Here is a 15,437-nt window from a genome sequence, read left to right as displayed (position 1 = left end):
ATTACTGGCCACGTGGCCCTGTCTAACCCTCCCTCTCACTCCTGGGGGCCGTCCTCTCCGCCCCTCCCTTCTCCCTAGACTTGTGACTCAGCCTCGGGCCATCCCAAGAACAGCTGACCAAAACCACCTGAGCTAGACTTTTAGAAAAATCTGCTAGGAGGACTGAAGGGGGCGCTGTAGGGGAGCCTCGAAGGCGGGACTGCGGCAGCGGTGGTGTCTCTGATTGGCTCAAATTTCCAGGCGCTGCGGGAAGGAAAATATGACTGCAGCCCACCGATAAGAGGCAGGTCAGATAACGCCCCGCCTCTGGAAGCCAGCCAATGGGTGCGCCCCCAGCCCTGGGAGCTACCGCTGAAACTAGGAAGTTCTTCCTAGATCCTTTGTCCAGGACAAGGTGAGGTACCTGGAACCCCACTCCTTCCTGGCTTCTCCCTTTCCTTTCCTCCGTTATTACGGACTATTTCAAGTGGTAAGCCCTCTGTGAGCCACTTGAGTCCAGTTACAGACTCTGGAGGGGCGCTCTGGGCAGGACAGCATCGGCCTTCTTAAGTGACTGAGGTCAAGTGGTGACAATTGACTTGTTTGGGCGTTTTGGAATTTAGATTCCATCCAACTTCAATGGGTGTGGCCCAGTCCCACCCATCCCTCCGGGAGAACAATGGAAAAAAAAAAAAACATCAGAAAATGCCGGACATAGTCCCTTGGGAGATAAGTAACTGGAACAAAGTGCCAAAACATAAAGGAAAAAGCAAGAGAAAGCTGCTCAGGTATTGTCCTTTTGGGGTAGCAACAGTGTTGGTGGAGGATCTATTTGGTCTGTGTGTGGCTGCCTTGAAGACTGGGTGCGCCAAAAACAAATTTGGTTGTTAATAGTCAAGGATCTGTTCATCCCCAGGAGGCTCGATGTGTCGGACTATATAGCATTCCGACCCCCTAAAGTTGAGAAGAACCAAAGTGAAATTGCTGTAGAGGAGGGGACTAGCCATGGGACCCATTGTTACCTCCAGCTCCTCCTTCCTCTGGAAGCCGCCTCCTCTGGACCTGAAAGGGAAGGAGAGGACTTAATTCTAGCAGCCCCTCCAGGAGCCTTAAGGGCACCAGAGACTTAATTCAGTCAACCCCATCCAGGCCCACAAAGGGTCATTTGCTTCCTTGAGAAAAAAATAAGATCAAGTTCAAAGGGATATCCAAAGTTACCCTCTTCCAGAGTCCCAAAGGCCGAGTCCTAAATTCTATCCCTTAAGAGAAGTTCCCTGGGCTCAGGGATGTGTATAATATGTGAATATTCCCCTGAGCGCCACGGAAATCAGGATCTTTGAGAAGAAAATGAAACCCTTAATAGAAGATCCCAACAGGCTAGCAGAACAAAAATTTTTAACATTTATCATTATTATTATTATTATAGCTTTTTGTTTACAAAACATTTATGGGTAATTTTTCAACTTTGATCCTTGTAAAACCTTCTGTCTTACTTCTACCTTCCTTCCACCCACTCCCCCAGATGGCAGGGAGTCCAATGCATGTTAAATATGTTAAAATATATGTTAAATACAATATATGTATACATATTTATTCAGTTATCTTGCTACACAAGAAAAATCGGCTCTAGAAAGAAGGTAAATATAACCTGGGAAGAAAAACAAAAATGCAAGTCGACTAAAACAGGAGTGGAATTGCTATGTTGTGGTCCACACTCATTTTCCATAGTCCTATCTCTGGGTGTAGATGTCTCTCTTTATTACTGAACAATTGGAACTGCTTTGGATCATCTCATTGTTGAAGAGAGCCTTCACTTTCCTCAGAATTGATCCTCATATAGTTGTTCAACTGTATAATGATCTCCTTGTTCTGCTCATTTCACTTAGCCTCAGTTCATGTGAGTCTCTCCAGTCCTCTCTATATTCATCCTGCTGGTCATTTCTTACAGAACAATAATATTCCATAACATTCATATACCACAATTTACCCAACCATTCTCTAATTGATGGGCATCCATTCATTTTCCAGTTTCTAGCCACTACAAACAGGGCTGCCACAAACATTTTAGCATATACAGGATCCTTTCCCTTCTTTAGTATTTCTTTGGGATATAAGCCCAGTAGTAGCACTGCTAGATCAAAGGGTATGCACAGTTTGATAACTTTTGGGGTATAATTCCAGCTTGCTCTCCAGAATGGTTGGATTCATTCACAACTCCACCAACAATACATCAATGATCCAGTTTTCCCTTGTCCCCTCCAACATTCGCTAATCTGACAGGTGTGTAGTGGTATCTCAGAGTTGTCTTAATTTGCATTTCTCTGATGAATAGTGATTTGAAACACTTTCATATGAGTGGAAATAGTTTCAATTTCATCCTCTGAAAGTTGTCTGTTCATATCCTTTGACTATTTATCAACTGGAGAATGCCTTGATTTCTTATAAATTAGAGTCAATTCTCTATATATTTTGGAAATGAGGCCTTTATCAGCATCTTTAACTGTAAAAATGTTTTCCCAGTTTGTTGCTTCCCTTCTAATTTTGTTTGCATTAGTTTTGTTTGTACAAAGGCTTTTTAATTTGATGTAATCAAAATTTTCTATTTTGTGATCAATAATGATCTCTAGTTCTTCTTTGGTCATAAATTCCTTCCTCTTCCACAAGTCTGAGAGGTAAACTATCCTATGTTCCTCTAATTTATTTATGATCTCGTTCTTTATGCCTAAATCATGGACTCATTTTGATCTTGTCTTGGTATATGGTGTTAAGTATGGGTCCATGCCTAATTTCTGCCATAGTAATTTCCAGTTTTCCTAGCAGTTTTTGTCAAATCATGAATTCTTATCCCAAAAGTTGGGATCTTTGGGTTTGTCAAACACTAGATTGCTGTAGTTATTGACTATTTTGTCTTGTGAACCTAACCTTTTCCACTGATCAACTAATCTATTTCTTAGCCAATACCAAATTGTTTTGGTGACTGCTGCTTGTTGGAATCTTTACAAACTGCTAACTCATTAGAATTGATAGATTATTGATCTGATCTTACAAGGAGATGTTTTGAGCCAGAACCTGAAACAAGGTACTAAGTAGAACTAATTGATACAATGCTTGTGTTCATACCTTTACTCATTGGAGTTCACATGTTTGGGAGATTTCAGGGTTTAGTATGAGATATCCAAATTCACACCTCCCTTGAAGCTCTTAGGGCCAGAGAGCACGCTGGGAGATATCCCACAATCCCACTCTCATATATAAGAAACAGAGCCTCTGTCTGTTTTTCTCAGAGGCAAGACAGATTCACCTTTGTGCTGGCTGGAGGCTGAAGGACAAACCTTTGGATTTGGAGACATTTGGAGGGAGCTCTTGTAACCAAGCAGAGAGATAGGCCTCTAAGCTAACCGGGCTATACTGGAGACAATAAAAGATCTGACCTTTTATCACCTGGCTGCATTTGGGATAATTATTGATCTGAACTGATACTAAGGCTGCCTCCAGAAAACCTCCTTGAGAAACCTGTTCTCTCCCAGAGAGAACAATTATTATTTTAAAGAAGAAAAACATCACAGCTGCTTTATAATATAGTTTTAGATCTGGTACAGCTAGGTCACCTTCATTTGATTTTTTTTCATTAATTCCCTTGAAATTCTCAACCTTTTGTTCTTCTACATGAATTTTGTTGTTATTTTTTCTAGGCCATTAAAATAGTTTTTTGGGAATCTGATTGGTATAGCACTAAATAAATAGATTAGTTTAGGTAGTATTGTCATCTTTATTATATTCGCTCGACTATCCAAAAACACTTAATATTTTTCCAATTGGTTATATCTGACTTTATTTTTGTGGAAAGTGTTTTGTAGTTTTGCTCATATAGTTCCTGACTTTCCCTTGGCAAATAGATTCCCAAATATTTTATACTATCTACAGTTACTTTAAATGGAATTTCTATTTGTATCTTTTGCTGTTGGATTTTGTTAGTGATATATAAGAATGCTGGTGATTTATGTGAATTTATTTTTTATCCTGCAACTTTGCTAAAGTTGTGGATTATTTCTGATAGCTTTTAGTAGAATCTCTGAGAATCTCTAAGTATATCATCATATCATCTGCAAAGAGTGATAATTTGGTTTCCTCATTACCTACTCTAGTTCCCTTAATCTCTTTCTCAACCGTTATTGCCGAAGCTAGCATTTCTAATACAATATTGAATAGTAATGGTGATAGTGGGCAACCTTGTTTCACTCTTGATCTTATTGAGAATGGTTCCAGTTTATCCCCATTACATATGATGCTTACTGATGGTTTTAAATAGATGCTACAATTTTAAGGAAAGGCCCATTTATTCCTATACTCTAGAGTTTTTCATGGGAATGGGTGTTAGATTTTATGAAATGCTTTTTCTGTATCTATTGAGATGATCATATGGTTTTTGTTTAGTTATTGATATAGTCAATTATGCTAGTAGTTTTCCTAATATTGAACCAGCCCTGCATTCCTGGTATAAATCCTACTTTGTCTTGGTGTATTATCCTGGGGATGATTTTCAGCATGTCTTTTATAAAGATAAGCTTGAAGCATTTTATTTTTATTTTTTTTAATAACTTTTTATTGATAGAACCCATGCCAGGGTAATTTTTTACAGCATTATCCCTTGCATTCACTTCTGTTCCGATTTTTCCCCTTCCTCCCTCCACCCCCTCCCCCAGATGGGAAGCAGTCCTTTACATGTTAAATAGGTTACAGTATATCCTAGATACAATATATGTGTACAGAACCGAACAGTTTTCTTGTTGCACAGGGAGAATTGAATTCAGAAGGTATAAATAACCCAGGAAGAAAAACAAAAATGCAAGCAGTTTATATTCATTTCCCAGTGTTCTTTCTTTGGGTGTAGCTGCTTCTGTCCATCTTTGATCAATTGAAACTGAATTAGCTCTCTTTATCAAAGAGATCCACTTCCATCAGAATACATCCTCAAACAGTATCATTGTTGAGGTATAGAATGATCTCCTGGTTCTGCTCATTTCACTTAGCATCAGTTCATGTAAGTCTCAACAGTCCTCTCTGTATTCATCCCACTGGTCATTCTTTACAGAACAATAATATTCCTTAATGTTCATATACCACAATTTACTCAACCATTCTCCAATTGATGGGCATCCTTTCATTTTCCAGCAGTTTGAAGCATTTTAAAGAATAAACTGTACTTAATCTCTTTGTTTTTATCTTCGCTTTTCAGAATTTGGAGAGAGCTAATATTCTTTTTTAAATCCAAAATTGTAGTTTCAAATTCTGAACATTTCTTCTACAAATATTTCTTTAAAAGAGTCTGATGCATAGGATCACTATAGAGAAACATTCATCAAAGAATTCCTTAAAGAACAAAAAAAAATTTTACTTCTGCAGTTTTGAAGGCACTGCCCCGATGTCAGATATCAAGTGAGCAATTTTATGGATCAGAATACCATCAGAGAGTAAGGAATTGTAGCTCTAAGTTTGCATAAGGATTTTCTCCTTAGATTTTCCAGGTGATTGAGACTCCTGGAGAAAATTGTTCTACAAAAAAGAAAAAGGAACCCTGGGAGGCTATACTAGGAAAGATGCTGAGACTATCCTGAAACCTCTAATAACATTGAAAATTTAGAGACTTCTTTATTAATGATTCCAACCTTAAGGCTATCATGGGGTTATATGGATGAGAAATTAGGACTTCAGATTCTGAAAGAACAGCAACAATGAAAGTTTCCTAAACCAATAAATTGCATGAATCTCAAAAATTCTTTCAATAAATTTTAATTTTTCATGAATCAGGAAAGGATTAACATTTAAAATCCAACTTTGTTGGCCCAGAGGCCAAACAGTTCTCAATATTCATTTGAATATAATTTACAGACTTCAGTTTGGGATCCAATTACATCAGAATTTCTGGACTTTTAGAATTCAAGATCTTTTCCCATTTAAAATGACTGAAACACAGGAAGAAAAGTTGCCATCTAGCTACTGCTTCACCGAATTAAATCAAAATTTCTTTCCCTATTCAGCTTTTATTACTCAATTAGAATTTCTTAAGTTTATTGCCAGTAAAAAGGCTAGATATTCAACTCCTAGAACTGGCAAAAGGGGACATGGAAGGGAGTCCCTGAAGAGAAGTGGGAGTATCTGGGGGTATAGGGAATGATCTACAGCCCTTCTCCATTCCCCTGTTAGGGTAGTACCACAGCTATTTTCAGGTGTCAAAGTAAAGTAATTAATAAGAGAAAAGGAGGTGAGGTAAGCAAGGGACCTAGAGAAGAAGGGATTAATATAGGGTTGAAAATCTGGAGGTTAGATCAAAGAGGTGGCAAAGTGTGGGGAAAGAGCATAAGCAGAGTAAGGGACCAGAGAAGAAATTGAGGGAAAGACTGAACTGCTACCTTTAGAGTTTTAGTGGCAATATCAGTTTGGTCTTCTGTCTACTATATACTACTTATATATTTTAATTTCTGATAATTAAAGATCCATATGGGGGCTACAATTATTTCCCCTCCCCATAAAGTAAGTGTTGTTTTAGACCAAATATCATATTGTTTTAGACCAAATATCATAGAAACCTTTGTTTTCTCTGTCTCTGTATCTCTGTCTGTCTGTTTCTCTCTCTGTCCATCTGTCTGTCTCTTTCCATTCCTGGCACACTGGGGAACTCTCACTTATATCATGGTACAAGGAGCTTTTCTAATGGAGTTCCTTTTGGTATACTCTTTTTTGCTCACTTTGGAGATTTGTGTACATGTATATATACATGTATATGTGTGTGTATATATGTTATATATGTACATATATTACAGTATTGTTGTGATATGGGAAACACCTGCCAGTGGCTGCTGGAGGTCTGACTCAGATCTGTAGAATGGATCTCTTCATGTGAGTGGATGATGATGATTCAAGGAGACTGAGAGGCAGTTGCATTGTCTGACCACCCTCCTCTTCCCTCTGCCTCCAATTTATTTCATTCCCAGTCTGCAATGCCTGTGTCACCAAAGGTTGCTTTGCAACTCCTTCAGATGTTGATTCACAGCTGTGGAGGCTCTCAGAGAATTAACCTGCCTCTTCACTCAGGCATAATCCTTAACACAGTAGTACGGTTCAAAGAATAATTGTGAACAAACTAGTTGTCCCCAAGTACTATAAATACTTTAGAGTAATTGTAAATAATCTATGAAGGAAGACAATTTCCATTTCCAGAGAAAGAACTGATAAATGAAAGTAAAAATAGTGTGGTTAAAAACAATTTACTAATATACACATTAGAAAGAAATTTAGAAATATTACAATAATATTCACAGGATCAAGAATTTAAATGCATGGAACAAACTTTATTTTTCCCCCTCCGAAATAATTTTATTTGGGTAGGTAACTAAGTAAGGGAGTCTCATTTGTAACCAAGATGAAATTCACACTACAGTGTTGTAATCCTCCTTTAAAAAAAATATTTCTTTACATACAGGAATTTGTTAATAGATGTAAACATACATTACTTTCCAAGTTCCAGTTTTATTCTCGTGTTTCTCCTCTCCCCAAACCCATCCTTACCTGACAACTTAAAAATGTAAGGACTGATAATACCAGTTAAAACAACAAAGTCTAACAACAGCACATATATCACTTGAGAGCATTGTTCAGAGGGGAAATAGCTTTCTGACTTTAAATTAATACTGGATTATTTAATTTTTTTTTTTTTTAAGTAAAAGGAGGCACTGGTTTCTAAAAGGAAATGTCCTCTTTACAGAGAACTATAGAATAAATATGGCTAGTTCACTTGCTCACTAGTAGAGAGGAATCCAGTACAGCAACAAGTGACTTTAAATTCATCAAATATAGAAAGCTAGATTATAATTGGCTTTACATGAAGCCATATTGTAGAAGGCCCACCAGAATTCAAGTTCACTATTCCACTCTCTTTCTGTACTGCAGATGGGTAGCATTATATAGGGAACCATAGTGTAAAACTATTTTGCCACTTAAATTAGACTTCAAAGGTGATTAAAACAAATACAATAAAGAATTTTTTTTTTTTTTTTTACTTTTTAAAAGAGTATTGAGAAGACTATTGGAACATCATATGATCTCATTCAAGCTGCATTTCCCCATCCTTCCACACGAGGCATGCCAAGTGTGAAGGGAGGTGGCACAGAGGATTGCCAGCCTGGAGGCAGAGCTGCAGGAGGGCAAGTGGCAAGTGCAATCCAAAGTCCTAAAGGACAGGGGAAAGGATAGTCTGAGTTGCAGAAAAACGTAAGGTTGGAAATTGGAGTTACATGTTGGCTGTGATGATGATGAGAGGTTAATGGTAGCCATTTTGGACAGGGTGTTAGGGAGCCTGTAATATTCCACACTAGTCAGCTGTTATTCATTGTTCACATGCATTTCCAAATTATATACATAGGAAATCATGCTTGAATAGAGCTGAACAAATCGAAGGGGAACTTCCTTTTTTTATATAACCTTCTCTTTCATGTAGTTGATTGCTTCCCTTCTAGGTGTATGTACACCTAGTTTTTCCAATGTGAATCTCTTCAATTTCTAAACTTTCTTTAACATTTAAAAACATCCTGTATTTTGAAAAGATCTTAAATATTATCATCAAAATGGATAAATCCTTTTTTTGTAGTAAAAAAATATCATCGGCAATTTTCTCAATGATAATGATAATGATATTTTAAAAGCATAGCAATAACAAAGGTTCTTTTCTCTCTGGATGCAAAAAGTGTTTTCTAGCCAAATTGTATTGGGACTGCCTTGGATCCCTGAATTGCTGAGAAGAATCAAGTCTTTCATAGCTGTTCATTGCACAATCTTGTTGTTACATTGTACGATGTATTCCTGTTACTATTTGTTTCACTCAGTCTCGGTTGTGTAAATCTTTCCAAGCCTTTATAAAATTAGTTTATTTGTCATTTTGATTAGAACAATAATACTCCATTACTTTCATGCAACATGACTTAGCCCTTCCCCAGTTGATAGGCATCTACTCACTTTCCAATTCTTTGCCAAAAAGAGCTGCTACAACCCCAAGTTAGTGCTTTGAACTGGTTGAAGTACAAATACTTCTGGGGCAGAGGCTAAGAAGTGACAAAAGATAAGCCTGTAATGCTGTAAAAAATTACCCTGGCATGGGTTCTATCAATAAAAAGTTATTAAAAAAAAAAAAAGATAAGCCTGGAGGGCAGCTTTATAGGCATCATTTTCAACTTCAGAAGTGCTGCCTGAAGGACAAAGTTGACTTTGGAAAGATGACTGTGGAAAGATGGCAGGACCCTCTAGTTGAACTCCTAGTCAAGGTGAGATGACCCCATCTGGTCCCTGGCTGTGGCTGTGGGGGAGGAGGGGTGATGTCATTCCAAGTCAGAATTACACGAATATGGTCAAAGGGAAAGCTGCTAGTGGTGGTCACCCTCTGAATCCCGGATTTGGATTGCAAGGGAGAGGGGCAAGTTGAAGCTTGCAGCTTCAAGAGACTGGAGGGAGCAATAGCATTGGCAGTGGCTCATGGTTTGTGGCCCAGGAGACGAGAACAACCCAAATTAGGCCTGAGATATCCTCAACACCTTGGTCCTAAAGGCCAACTTTAATACAAAGTCCACAAATAGGAAACATGCTGCTGCTGCTGCTGCAGATAATGAAAAGGAATAGTAAGAATCCACCCATAGATTACTTCAATGGTATGCAGAGATCTGGATTCAAATTCAGAAGAACATCAGGCACTGTGTTCAACACTGAGGATATTAAAAAAAGATAAAACCCAGATGCTGCCCTGAAGAAGCTTAGGGGATCTACATAGAGTAGATGCATCAGGGTACAACCTACAAATGGCAACATACAAATGAAACAAAAAAAGCACAGGGAGTGTGAGGGTGTGTGTGAGGGAAGCACTGGCCTTAAAAGGGACTAGGAAAAGCTCCTTACAGAAGGGGGGCATTGAAGGTGAGCCTCCAAGTAAGCCAGGAATCCTCCTGAGCTGCCTCACACCTGCTTCCTGGGGGTCCAATGTGCACCTGGTCATACCCTTGAAATGAGTCTGTGCTTTGATCTTTCTGGGTCTCTCAAGTACTTTGCCAAGGCCTGGTATACAAAAAGGGCCAATTCACTGTGACTTGGTGATTGAACACTGTTGCTCTAATGATAGAGAACACTGGAGAAATAACCTGCCTATGCAATGACTGAAGATGCTATTGAGCAGGAGAGCCTGAAACTAAAGAGAGACCACAAAACTTTCTCTCTCAAGGAGAAAGACTCCTTGAACCTTGTCTCTATACCCCTCCAGAGGCAAACAGGATAACCAGCTTCATTCTGTTGCCCTGAGAGACCACCCCCATTGATAATACTGATTAAGTTCTCTGTGGAGGTAAAGATTAGTGTACAGACACCCATTCAATTCTAAAATTCTCCATTGTTTCAATTGTCCCAAGCTCTAGGATCTGCCCATAAAACAAAGTCCCACCAACAAACTTCTTTTCAAAATCTCCTAATTGTACTAGGAGCTTTTGTCCACTAAGAGAGTCTCTTTCTAGTGATATACAGAAATAAACTTTCCTATTCTGTGCCACAGATGTCTCTGAATTCTTATCACTTGGACTTGTCTCCCTCTGCCTTTCTTTCTTTCCCTCCTTCTCCAAGCTCAGGTTCCGACATCATCACTATTATAGAAAAGAGAATGGGGTAGCCATGTGAGGAGGAACATGGGGAACAGATCGATTCTAGTAATCTGCTCTCCATTGATAATGTTGCCCTTGACTCTATTCACTCAATGGCTAAATTTCCTCCTTTCTGCCTCCATGGATCTTCTCACAATCCCCTTCCTTTCCTGCTACTTCATGTAGATTCTTCTGTTCACTCACTTGTGCTTTATAAAGTCTCCTCCTATTTGAATCTCCAGCCCCAAATCTCTGCCCACTCCAGTTCATCCCATTCAAGCCACTGAAATGATTTTCCTATAGCACAGGTATGACTGTCCCACCCCACTTGCCCCTCTACTTGAAATTCTAGTAATCCCTATTTCTTCTAAGAGCAAATAGTTGACTTTCAAAGCTCTGCACGAATCTCAACTGTAGTTTAAAAGCCGTCCTTGTGTGAGCCTGAGAAGGTCATTTACTTATCTGGGCCTGGTTTCCTCATCTGCAAAACAAGGAGGCTGGACTGCAGGGACTCCCTTCAACATCTAAGTCTATGACTTTATAATAATAACATGGGGTCTAGCCAACAAGAGCCCCTTCCTTCTGGGCAAACAAAGATGAACTGAAACAAGACGATCTCAGCAAGGAAAATGAGGAAGCAAAATATTAAGATTCTAAGGACCATGGGGTCATCCTCTATATTGACAAAGACAATCAGTAGACTAATATCTTTTGAGGTTTTTTTGTGCATTTATTTTCTTAAATATTTTCAAATTACATTTTAATCTGGATCAGCACACTAGAGTGTTTTCCTTCAATAATTAAGTTAATGAGGTTTTTCTCCATCATGAGTTCTATAGTACTAAGGATGTCCTTTGATCAGAAGGACTGCTTTCCCCCATTAATGATATTCCTAGGATTTCTCTCTGGCATGTATTCTCTGATGTCAGGAAAGACCTGAATTCTGGGTGTGGGCTTTCCCACATTCGGTGCATTCAGGGAGTTTCTCTTCAGTGTGAATTCTCTGATGGCGGGTTAGTTCCAGAAAAAGGCTTTCCCACAATCACTGCATTTAAAAGGTTTCTGTCTATTGTGAATGCTGAAGTGCTGTGTAAGATCTGACTTCTGGCAGAAGATCTTCCCATATTCAGAGCATTCATATGGTTTCTCTCCAGTGTGAATACTGCTGTGATTGATAAGAGCAGACTTCTGAGAGAACACTTTTCCACATACAGTAAACTAATGATGTTTTAGTCTTCTGTGAGTTCTCTGGTGCCGAGTCAGGTTGGACTTTGTTTGGAATGTCTTCCCACATTCACTACACTCATAGGGCCTCTCTCCAGTGTGAATTCTCTGATGTATGGTCAATGCTGCGCTCCAAGGAAAGGTTTTCCCACAGTCATTGCACTTAAAAGGCTTCCCTCTAGTATGAATGTTGCAGTGCTGTTTGAGTTCACATTTCAGGCGGAAGATCTTCCCACATTCAGAGCATTCATATGGTTTCTCTCCAGTGTGAATACTGCTGTGATTGGTAAGACCAGACTTATGAGAGAACACCTTCCCACACACACTGCACCGATGAGGTTTTAATCCTGAATGAGTGCTACGGTGCTGAGTCAGGCTGGAGCTTGTTTGGAATGTCTTCCCACATTCACTACACTCATAGGGTCTCTCCCCAGTGTGAGTTCTCTGATGTCGATTCAGCGTTGAGTGCCAAAGAAAGGCTTTCCCACAGTCACTGCATTTAAAAGGTTTTTGTCCAGTGTGAATCCTACAGTGCTGTAAGAGAGCAGCTTTCTGCCTGAAGGCCTTTTCACAGTCATTGCATTTGAAAGGTTTTTCTCCAGTGTGAATCCTCCAATGCTGTACCAAACAGATCTTATGCCGGAAGGCTTTTCCACAGTCACTGCATTTGAAAGGTTTCTCTCCATTATGAATCTTACAATGCCGTACAAGAACTGTCTTCATGTGGAAGGCTTTTCCACAGTCACTGCATTTGAAAGGTTTCTCCCCAGTGTGAATTCTGTAGTGCTCTGTAAGACTTACTTTCCTTCGCAAGATCTTTCCACATTCACTGCATTTATAAGATTTGTTTTGACTCTGAATACTGGAATGTTGATTCACATCTGCTTTCTGACAAGATATCTTCTCACATGAAGTCAATTCCGAGCACCTTTTTCCCATATGACTTTTCTGGTGTAGAGTAAGTTTGTTATTCAGGAGGAAAGAATTCCCATTTTCATGAAACTGCTCTTCAGCATGAATTTCAGATGTTTTAATGGGGTCCAAACCAGAATGGAAAGCTTTCTGACATTCCTTCCCCTCAGAATAGTTCTGCTGTGAACAGACTTGAAGGCACTGTCTTTGGTCCGACTCCATGGTGAAGCTCCTTCTCTGATTCTCACTGTTATGGAGATCCATTACTACAGAGAATCCCTGTTGTGGAACAAGGACTGGCTTTGAGCTGGAGGTTTGGCTGTATGTACAGGATTCAGAGGTTCTGACTCCAACAGCAGCTTCTGTTTGGATTTCTTTTCCTTTGCTAGAATGTTTCCCCTCATTATTTTGCTCTTTCTTGAACCTGCCATAATACTCCCAGGCTTTTCCTACCTCAGAGGTGCAAGGGCCATTCCCTATGGATGTCATTTGGGATAAGTCCTTCATAGAAACTCTTAACTTTGGAGTGGACTCCTTGGTCTGAGGCCTAGTGCCCCCATCTGAAGAAAGGAAAAGCAGAAATGTTTTTTCATTGGCTGAATAAGATTTCCTGTAGTCTTCATTTTCCCCAATATTCCATCGGTTATAAGCACTTTAGACATTTTTACATTTGAATGAAAATGAATCCTGATGATTTCTACAATTTCTTTGAATTCACCAAGGCCTATTCTTTCATATAACCAACAATATTATATTAGTTGAATATGGAAAAAATGGATGAAGAAAATGTCAAATTAATGAAAACAGACAACTGCTGATTCCCATATACAAACAGGAACAAAATAGTTTAAAGTATCTTTTTAGGAAAATTCTCATCTGAAAGTCACACCTGGGGGAGTCCTGACAGTGTGATCATTGGTCTAAGAAGAGGAAGCCTTGTGTCACTCTTCCACTGCAGAGTTCCCCTAGGCTTTCCAAAAAGGTAAAAACTATTCAAAGTTCCACCTATAGAGTAGCAATACTGCTCATTCAGAAAGTACCAATAGAGCTGAATCATTTCCACCTGTCCCTCCCAAGTGATTTTGGTATAAAAAGGCAACATCATCCGAACAAACTAGAGGAATGGAGAAAAATTACCTCGAAGATCTATGAGTGGAAGAAGGGTTCAGGACTAAAAAGGTGACATCCAGGATCCCAAGGTGCCCATTTTCAGGGGGTTCTCACACAGGTGTTACACTGGCTCACTCACTCACCTAACCAGCAAGCTCTTGAGATGCTATCCATGGGAATCCCATGTGTTCTCCCTGACTCCAGCTGAGAGATCATGTCCCCATTGGACTCCACAAAACCTAGTCATGAGAAAATGATGGAAAGGAAGGGTCATCTCGCAGCAGGCCAGGGAGGCTGTGGAGGAGCATCCAGAGACATCTGAAGGGGGATATGGTTTGTTTCTTGGAAAGATGCAGAGATGGGAGAAATCATGGAATTGGGTTCAGAAAGACAATGAACCCATTTAGTCCATTCCATTCTGTGGTATCTGGGGGCTTTCATGACTCAAGTCCTTGCCCTGGGACTTTAACAAGTCCCTCTGGCTAGAAGGAACAGAGTTGGGGATGGGTGGGGATCACCCCAGGGAGAAATTAGTTTCCAGACACACAAAGCAACAGCCCTTCACCTAGGACCAGGTTAAACAAGAGCACCCTGGCTTTGGCCCCTCTGAAATAAACAAGGGCTGGGGTTTCTCGATAAACCCTTCATGAGCCCATCCTGGGGCCCCAGTGGAGCTATTCTTACCCAGGCAGATCAGGTTCCTGTAGTTCTCCAGCATCACGTCCCAGTAAAGCTTCTTCTGGGAGGGGTCCAGGAGGTCCCACTCCTCCCGAGTGAAGTCCACAGCCACATCCTGGAATGTCACCGATCCCTGAAACAAATACATTTGTGCTCAGTCAAGGACGGGGAAAGGGAGAGGAAGGGCTAATTCTCACTCTATTCAAGGTTCAGAGACTATATTCAAAGCAATTTTTTCTTTTATTTTTATTGTTTTATTTTTATGATATATTATATTTCTAGGTACAAGTAAAGATGGTTTTCCAAATTCATTTTTGTAAGGTTTTGAGCGCCAAATTGTTTCTCCCTCTCCTTCTCAAGACAATTTTTCAAGCAATCCCATATAGATTAAATCTGTATAAGATTAAACATATATAATCAATGAGTCTTGTGGGGGAGGAAAATCAGTAAAAATGGGAAAACCCACAAGAAAAAAAAAGTGAAAATACTGTTTTTATCCTCATTCAGTCTCCAGAAATTTTTCTCTGGATATGAATGACATTTTCCAAGCCAAGTCCATTGGAACTGTCTTGGATCACACCACATGGCTGAAAAGAACTAAGTCCGGCCTAGCTGACCATTGCACAATCTGAAAGCAAAGCCTTTAGGATCAGTTACTACATACCTCAGGCTGGGCCAGACCTCTTTTTCAAGTCAATAAGCACTCAGAGAGGTCTCCCCAGGGGTCAAGCTCTGGAATAATTCCCAGGGATACAAAAAAGGGCAAAAACAGTCCCTGAATATAATGGGCCAGAACTCATTGAAACCAGGATTCTTACAAGGTGCTAAGTGGAATTGATAAGACTATGGTTCTCTAGTTTAGCATGG

The 15,437-nt window shown here is 39.7% G+C and overlaps 2 protein-coding genes across 2 annotated transcripts in view; both read right to left on the bottom strand.

Annotated features, from left to right (window-relative positions):
• LOC127549068 (zinc finger protein 883-like) overlaps window positions 1–15,437 on the bottom strand; it is a 129,131-nt gene that overhangs the window by 71,011 nt on the left and 42,683 nt on the right. The window lies entirely within an intron of this gene.
• Window positions 11,364–13,998, bottom strand: LOC127557422 (zinc finger protein 501-like). The gene has a single exon (XM_051991073.1). It carries the CDS (start codon window positions 13,287–13,289, stop codon window positions 11,865–11,867), a length of 1,425 nt encoding a protein of 474 aa, XP_051847033.1. The 5' UTR covers window positions 13,290–13,998; the 3' UTR covers window positions 11,364–11,864.

The sequence above is a fragment of the Antechinus flavipes genome, chromosome 1 (assembly GCF_016432865.1).
Source record: "Antechinus flavipes isolate AdamAnt ecotype Samford, QLD, Australia chromosome 1, AdamAnt_v2, whole genome shotgun sequence".
In the NCBI taxonomy this organism is placed as follows: Eukaryota; Metazoa; Chordata; class Mammalia; order Dasyuromorphia; family Dasyuridae; genus Antechinus; species Antechinus flavipes.
This window is presented reverse-complemented; position numbering and strand designations above follow the sequence as displayed.

Coding starts and splice junctions, on each gene's coding strand:
- LOC127557422 (XM_051991073.1), bottom strand. CDS start 13,289: ATGAAGGACTTATCCCAAATGACATCCATAGGGAATGGCCCTTGCACC.